The following is an 8,532-nucleotide window of genomic DNA, read 5'->3' as shown; positions in this document are numbered from 1 at the left end:
GTGCTTGATGTTTCTTAATAAATTAAACTTCGTTTTCCCGAATCTGGCTAGCTGCCATGCATGATCAATAAACACCACCACTCCATAAAGCCAATATTAATTGATATTTTTATATATTTTGTGCAAAATATATAATTTTTGCCCTATCTAGAAATTATGTGCCGATGACACACCAGCCATAGCATTCAGACAAATAAAGTGACAGTGGAGACCCAAGCTCTAACACTTTTGGTGTATTATAAAAGCATCATTTCATTCTGCCTCGATCACTTTCAATTTTCTATCTACCGTTCTTTAACGAACTTTAAGCACGAAAGTCACAGATCATCTTCTTAAGTTATTATGGAACAATGACACACTTGGAAGTTGGAACTGAGCTGTAAATTTAATGAAAATCACAAAAAGAAGCAGTTTCTATATGTTCGGCTGCACTATAATCTGTTTTTATCTAACTAAAAGCCTACGCGGCCGGAATATATATCGTTCTTCCAGTCACCAAATCACTAGCTAAGGGACAATAATAAAAAAGGCAGAGGTTTAATTAATATACAAGTATAATATGATGCGTTTTAGTTTTAACTTTTAGTGCCTAATAAACCAATAATAAGAGAAAAAGTAGAAAGTAGAGAAGTGTGGAAGAATCTGATCTCAGTAAGGAATATATATGTGTGTGTATAACTGGTTTCAACTGGGAAGAAAAAGAAAGCTGATTCTCCCCTTGTACTTTGGAGCCTTGCTAAGTTGTTTCACTTGCTTGCTTTTGATCTTTGTGTGACTTTGTTACTAAAGCGCGTACCTTTTTCATTGTCGTTTTGCACTCAGAAAGAAAAGCTTAGTCACTAAAAAAATGGCTTCTAAGCCCAAAAGAGACCCTCTGCTCAAAAACGCAGAAAAGATAAGTTTTAACTAAAAAGAGACACAATGAAACGATTTATCATTAAATTATACACTGCTACCTTCCGCCTAACTCTATCTTCATTATTGCGTATTTGATAATTGTCTCCTCATCGTCTCCTCATTTCTGCGTAAAATACTCCATCATCTTCCAAAACTTGAAAAGAAACCAGGGTGGCTTTCAAGACGCTAGCTATGTACTGTGCAATCCATAATTGGCAATTCTCTTCATCATTGCATTTTTTATATGCATTATTATTTCATGCAAAACGCTATCGCATAGGCTAAATAATTGATATCCCAATATGAAAAAGGCAAGTACTGTTTCATATATTTCTTTTCTAATGATTAAAAAACTCAGTCGTTAAATCTGCAGACCAGTTAAAAGAAGGAGAGAGGGTGAAATGAGAAAATATATCTGTGCTCCTTCCAGTGCTAAAAGGTCACAAGATCTTCGAATAAAATCGATCTCAAGATATAAAGATCAAGTATTTTATCCTTACTCTTTATTTTGACCGAAGAAAACCCAAAGGTTTTTGCCCTTTTCACTTATATTTTATAAAGTACATATTATGAAGAGAGAAAATAAGAAAATAAGCAAAGCGTGATTAATAATAAATTAAACCAACCAATTATCGTCCACATAATATGATGAACCCTAGGTGGTAGCTTGAATAAATGTGAAATCGGTAGTAGCTTTCTCAGAAACTGTTTACTATGAAAACACTTTGAGAGGAACAATTCGAGAAACAATAAATTTAATGTGGTACAAGCTTAGGAGAGGAGATGTTGTTAAACACTTATATATGTTTGGTTATATATATTTGATATGGACCAATATACTTAATTACGAATATTGTGTGTTATAATCGTACAGAGAGGGGAAAGAAAAGGCTAGTTAGCTAGCTAATTTGTACTATTATCTAGACAGAGACAGAATCCGAGTCCATTCATGCACGAATAAAACCATATTCCCCTTTTAACGTCGATATACAGGCAATAGATTAACAGCTCTTAGTTTCTTTTTCCTTTTCTTTTTTTTAAAATTTGGGCAGCAGTAAGGTAATCCCATCAACAACCACTCAAATAAAATAAGATTCACTTGATCTGATGAACATATGTAAAGTTGACTTTTACTATCATGCGTGGTATATCATAATTAATTATTTTCCTTTTAAATATTACTTTAGCTGGGAACACAGTCATATTACAGACATTAATGTATTTTTTCACTGGAAATTATGAATTCGCGGTGGCCATTATGCTAAACAAGAAAATTTGTGCTTGATATTTGGATTTGAAGGAATATCTATGGTGTGTGTGTGTGGAAAACTGAACGGGGACACAAGGCTAACTTTTTGGTTTTGATAAGGATACATAATTATGGAATATTGAAACAAAGGTGTTTATTAGTAGAGACACGCACAGTTGTTTTGCGACATATAATGGGATATATAGGCATAGGCATTATTAGGAAGATAATATTATTAAACACAATCAATATAATCAATGTAGTCATAAATATTAACCAAAGTAAGGATAATCGTGCATCACAATCCAAGTGTAAGAATCTCGTTTCTTTTTCTTTATTAGGGAGAAGAAGGGGAACACAATATATTCAGTGAAAACGACAGTATGAATTGTGTGCGGACCAGCGAGCATCTGAGGTAACAAGAAGCTAAGAGAGTGTAGCAACAGATCATCAGAAGACAGAGATAGAGAGAGACATTATATGAGAGAAATTAAAAAGGTGGGTTAATTAAGTGGTAAAGAGAGGCTACCACACTTATTAAAACGACGATGATCCACCATCGTCGTTCCCAGCAAGGCTGGGCACCCACGTGAACCCTCCCTAGCTGCCGTCCCCACTCTGATCCTCCGTATCTCTCCCTTCGTTTTCTCTCTTTCCCTTTCTCCATACTTCACCTAGCTAGCCACCACCTACCTAGCCCCCCCCCCCCCCAATTTCAATTTCTCTCTTCATTACAACTCATAATCCCATATGAACACACATATATACACTAAGATAATTCTTGCTATTAGTGTCAGGATACACATAATCCCACTCAGCATTGTTTGAACTATGTGCAAGGTTTGTCTTAACTTTTGAGGAATTCATTCCTATAAAGGACATTGAGGTCGCTTTATTCTTAAACTCTTTTTCTTACTATATGTATCTCTCACACACAATATGATACACAGTTTCTAATATGATTCGGTAGTAATTTTTTTGTTTTTTTCACTTGAACTCTAGGATGACTTCTTTATCAAAAGGGCCATCAACAGTACTGCTCCACATTCGGGCACGTGTCTCCTCAGTCGTGTCACGTGAACATCCACGTGCCTCCTAAGAGTCCCTCCCCCCTCTCATCACCAGTTCAGAACTCACCTCAATCGTACTTGAGCTGTTTGCGTCCTATAAATTCACAGCCAACTCCTTCCTTATATCCTGCGCAAAAACACAGAAGTGATGACATGAGACTCCTCCTCATGATCCTAGCTTCCAACTTTAAACATCAAATCCCTGCTTTTGTTTCAACGTTTCTTTGATATACCAGCTAGGAGAACTCAAAGCCTCACCCGCAACTACACTGTGTATTGCACAACACTTCATTTTTTTTTTCATTGACCAATCTGAAAAAAAAAAAAACTGCAGAAGGAAGAGAATCTTGATGGAGTGTTGGGTATAAAAAGTGATGTAAAGCGCAATCCGGGCTTGCGTTAGCTCACGACTCCCCACAACGCTGCTCCAAGATTTTGTTCTCTGCGCTTCCCTGCATTCCTATGATCACCGCCGGTGGGGCTCTTTTCTTATATATCCTTCACCACCACTACCCTAATCCATACATCTTCCTGGCCTCTAACTAAGAGGGTGAAAGTACACTCGGTTACGAGTAACCATTTCTTAGTTCAGAAAATCAAGCACAAAAAACCAATGGAAGGTGTTTCCAAACTTATATTAGGATTGAGTATATATGGTTTATTGGTAACAGTTGGATTGACAGCGATACCCATGGAATTGGCGTGCCTGGCAATAAAGGGAGATGTGACGGTGGACGAATGGGAGGTGGAAAGAGCTTCGGTGGATTTCGGAATGATGAAGAGGACGGAGCCGCTAGTCGTATTGCACCCTGCCTCGGGGGAGGACGTGGCGACGGTGGTTCGAGCGGCGTATGAGTTGGGCAAGGGGTTGAGAGTGTCGGCGAGAGGGGAGGGTCACTCCACGAACGGGCAGGCTCAGGCGGAGAAAGGGGTGGTCATAGACATGAGGTCGCGGTCTAGTGTGACGGTGTGGGAGGAGGAGAAGTATGTGGATGTGTGGGGTGGAGAGCTCTGGATAAAGGTACTGATGGAGACGTTGGAGTATGGACTCGCACCAAAGTCCTGGACCGATTACCTGTATTTGACGGTCGGCGGAACCCTCTCCAACGCCGGCATCAGTGGCCAGACCTTCCATCACGGCCCTCAGATCTCCAACGTCCACCAGCTCGACGTTGTCACAGGTTCGTCCCCTCTCTATAAGCATTTCACTACCTCGCTTTACTTACAGGCCAAACAATTTTGACCGGGTTCAAAGCCTGAGGTTTAATTTTGGTTTCATCTTAGAAGTTTAATATTGGCCCAAAAAAATCTTAAAAGTTTAATATCCTCTCATTTAATTTGGTGACAGGAAAGGGCGAGTTGTTGACATGCTCCGAGGATCTTAACACTGAGTTGTTCCATGCCGTCCTGGGAGGTCTTGGACAATTCGGAATCATCACTAGGGCCAGAATTGCTCTTCAACCGGCCCCTCACAGGGTCTCTCTCTCTCTCCCCCTCCCTCCCTCCCTCCCTTTCTTGTATAGTGTTGTTCTGTTCATATAGAAGATGCTCGTTTTGATGACGTGTCGTTAATTTGCCCGTCTCTCTCGAATTCTTTTAACGATCTGATAAATAGGTTTTTATATTACTGTGGAGATTTACCAAACGTTACTATGCTGCTACTGCATCGACAGGTGCGTTGGATAAGAGTGCTGTATTCGGATTTTTCAGTGTTCACGAGAGACCAAGAGTTTCTGATCTCTCTGCATGGGAAACCAGCCAGTGAGAGATTTGACTACGTTGAGGGATTTGTAATAGTGGACGAAGGGCTTATTAACAATTGGAGGTCCTCCTTTTTTTCACCCAGTAACCCAGTCACTCTCAGTTCTCTGAATGCTGATGGGGGTGTCTTATACTGCTTGGAGATTACCAAAAATTACCATGAAGGCAACGCAAGTACTGTTGACCAGGTAAAAGTAATTCACCTTTTTATCCGTAGCTAATTAGTTTGCGTATGCCTTATTCTATTATTAGACAGTTCCACTTTCTAAGTTTCTATTCTTGTTTGCCTAAACTTGACTGCCTGATCTGTTACTAGACACGTACTTTGGCAATTGGCATACGGAGAGTACGTAGATGCGTTTCTAAGTTCTATAGACAAACTCTGGAATACTAAGTAGCTAGCTAGAGTCTACCTATATGTTTGCCTTGCAAAATAGGATATTTGCGAGCTGTAGTTGACCAACTGGCTCGTAGTATCATTTTCTCTTGGTTGTGCATTAAAAAACCGTAAATAGGACCTCTAATAAGTGGGGCTTCTTTGTCCGGCTTTGAGACTTTGAGCATGCATAACTGGTTCCAAATAGGAGGAAAGAAATGAAAAATGAAAGAAACAAACAAGAAAGGAAGAATTAGGTGACACTGATTAGATGCATATCATAACCAGAAGAAAGTTGTAAAGGTAAAATGAAGTTCAATATTAAATTAGATATCAATTTGCTAACTTGTCTCCATCTTATCTCTTTTATTCTGTGATGTTCCTGTCCCTACAATAAACTATTTCTGTATCGTCCATCCCAGTAATTATATTAATCAAGCCCTTTGAGAGAGTATAAGGTCAAACATGAATATATATTTCCTAGAATCAACGTACAGATAGGTATTATTTGTAATTAATTAGTTCCCCCTTTTCTTTGGGTGACGAAATTGAACCTTCATATTACACGATCTGTACTTTGTACTAGTACTCAGACAAATTTATGCATAATATAAAATTGTACACAAGAGAACAATACTGTCCGGTGCACGTAATATCTGGCATATCTGGATTCAATTGCAATGAAATGAAGCTCACAGCTATCTTTATGAATAGTGGCTTTTTGTGAACGTGCGACGTACTTTTAAATGATGATTAGTTGATAATAATTGCGCATAATTTGCATAATCGATTCACAACAAGGAGACGTGGGGGTCTCATCTGAATCGCGCAGGAAATAGAGGCCCTGTTGGACAAGTTAGATTTTATAGAAACATCAGTGTTCACAACAGACGTGACATATGTGGATTTTCTGGATCGCGTACACAAGGCAGAGTTAAAGCTGAGGTCCAAGGGTTTGTGGGAGGTCCCACATCCATGGCTCAACCTTTTTGTTCCCAAGTCAAGGATAGCTGACTTCGACAAGGGCGTCTTCAAGGGCATTCTGGGAAATACCGCAAGTGGCCCCATCCTCATCTACCCCATGAACTCCAGCAAGTAAGCTTCCACCAGATCCATGCAATCATATTAAATTGTTAACTAACTCATTATCAATATCATGCGTGTTCTTTATTTATTATATATATGTGTGTGTGCGCACAGAGAGAGAGAGAGAGAGTGACACGCACACGACATAAACCCTCTGCATGCATGCTTATTGCTTATACACACTCGTTCTAGTAGTATTGATGACTATATAGTACTTCTCGATCCTAAATATAAGACTTTTATATATACCAGTATAAGGATTTTATATTTAGGACGGAAAAGTATCATTTATATTTATACATTTTAAAAATCTCATTCTTTAAATTTTGTACTGTCAATGGATATGCTCCTAATTAAATTTGACAATATAACGGCCTGGTATCCATGACTTATTAATTTTATGTGAGGATCACTGGTATATATGAGGTGACCATGTTGTACGAGGAAAAGAGATAGGTCTAATGACCCAGCTGAAGCAGAGTGATTTTATGGGGGGGGTCAAGACACCTGAATTACACGTGGAAAAGAGACGTGGCCCACATGCATGCGTGGACCCACCGAACACAGCTGCTTTGAGATATACTTTTTTTGTTTTTGGGAAAAAAAAATTGTGTTCGATGTGCCGAAGCAAACAAATGGATGGTTGCGATCATCCAACCGAGAAGATTCTCGTGTCAGGAGATCTTCATCGGGGATCCACCGATGCATGTCTTGTTTTCCAAGTCTTCTTCCACCCCTAACACATCCCTTTCTCACCAGAAATGCCACCTACCCTATCATCTTCGTTAGTTTATTACGAAAAACATATAAATACATTATTAATTGATTTAGCAAAATGTTTTTTCCAGATAAATCTACACCTTACATTGTTCACACACACTAATTATACTAACATATTGATAATAATTAGTGACTTAAAAACACGATGAATAAAGTAACTTGGTGGTACTAGGTGCACTCATCCGTCACCAGCACCCATTTTGACTTCGCTCAGGACAAAAAAAAAAAATTAGCAAGAATTGAGCAAGAATGGTAAGTGTACTCTTGCATTAACATCTTGGCTTTGCATCATAAGAAAAAGGGAAATTAACAAGATTTATTTGGCTTTGTTTTTTCTTTTCTTTTTTCCTTTTTGGGGGGGGTGCGGTGGTGTAGGTGGGATCAGCGGAGCTCGGTGGTGACACCAGAGGAGGAGGTGTTCTACCTGGTGGCATTTCTGAGATCAGCTGTCGATAATGAGACGGTGGAGTACCTGAACAATCAGAACCATGAAATCCTGAGATTCTGCGATGATGAGGGTATCAAGGTGAAACAGTATCTTCCACATTACACAAAGCAACAGCAGTGGAAGGACCACTTTGGGAACAAATGGGACCAATTTTATCAAAGGAAGATGCAATTCGATCCTGGCTGCATCTTGGCCACTGGCCAGCGTATTTTTAAGCCTCCCACTACTACCTCCAACGACGTATGAAAAGTTTTAAAAAAAAGAAAAGAAAAAAAAAAGCATGATTTAGTACAAGAATATGAGTGTGATTTGAAAGTAGTGTTGTTGAGGAGTTGCTATCTGGGGAGAAGGTGGATGCAGCTAGCTTGCATTTTGTGCATATGACAGGTCGTTTTGCAGTGCCCGTGATTCCGACCGCCCCTTCTGCTTCGCTTTCCCTGTGTCCCTACAACGCAGCTGCTCACGCTCATGCTTCCAGTTCCTTTCACAAATTTTCACTACTTGTACCCTTTCTAAGTTTTACCCCCTTCTTTCCAATTTCATATTCCCTGTACATAGGATTCCACAGCTGGAGAGGATGAGCAAGTCTGAGCAGCAGTTAATGGTAGTCCCTTTCTGCAATCCTGTCTCACGCCTTTTAAGTTTTAGCTTTTCCCCCCTCTAGTCTAGCTGCGTCTCTAATTAAAGAATCTTTGTATCCTTGGTCTTTAGATATTTCAGATTAGATTAGATGGTTAGAGTAGTTCTTCAGCAACTTAGAACGAAAATAAACTAGAATGCACAACTAATGATATCCGCACCATCAGAAACCTATATGCAATTTCCTGCACCAGAGACACTACAGAAAACTAAAAGCAAAGCCAAA

General features: G+C 39.3%; 1 protein-coding gene across 1 annotated transcript; it reads left to right on the top strand.

Moving 5' to 3' along the window:
* Positions 1 to 3,210: 3,210 nt before the first annotated feature.
* Positions 3,211 to 7,919, top strand: LOC114758152 (cytokinin dehydrogenase 5). Its single transcript, XM_028947169.1, has 5 exons — positions 3,211 to 4,397; positions 4,565 to 4,692; positions 4,890 to 5,165; positions 6,186 to 6,448; positions 7,595 to 7,919. The coding sequence occupies exons 1-5, from the start codon at positions 3,830 to 3,832 to the stop codon at positions 7,911 to 7,913; spliced, it is 1,554 nt and encodes a 517-aa protein (XP_028803002.1). The 5' UTR covers positions 3,211 to 3,829; the 3' UTR covers positions 7,914 to 7,919.
* The last annotated feature ends 613 nt before the right edge of the window (positions 7,920 to 8,532 follow it).

Source organism: Neltuma alba, unplaced genomic scaffold (assembly GCF_004799145.2).
Source record: "Neltuma alba isolate B1F8T4 unplaced genomic scaffold, ASM479914v2 tig00010672_pilon, whole genome shotgun sequence".
NCBI lineage: Eukaryota > Viridiplantae > Streptophyta > Magnoliopsida > Fabales > Fabaceae > Neltuma > Neltuma alba.
The sequence above is the reverse complement of the archived record's forward strand: the minus strand, read 5'-3'. Positions and strand labels throughout refer to the sequence as shown.

Excerpts from the sequence above, each read along its gene's own strand:
- LOC114758152 (XM_028947169.1), top strand. The coding sequence starts at position 3,830 with ATGGAAGGTGTTTCCAAACTTATATTAGGATTGAGTATATATGGTTTA. Across the intron at positions 4,693-4,889 it reads TTCAACCGGCCCCTCACAGG|GTGCGTTGGATAAGAGTGCT; the intron begins GTCTCTCTCTCT and ends CTGCATCGACAG. Across the intron at positions 5,166-6,185 it reads ACGCAAGTACTGTTGACCAG|GAAATAGAGGCCCTGTTGGA; the intron begins GTAAAAGTAATT and ends TGAATCGCGCAG.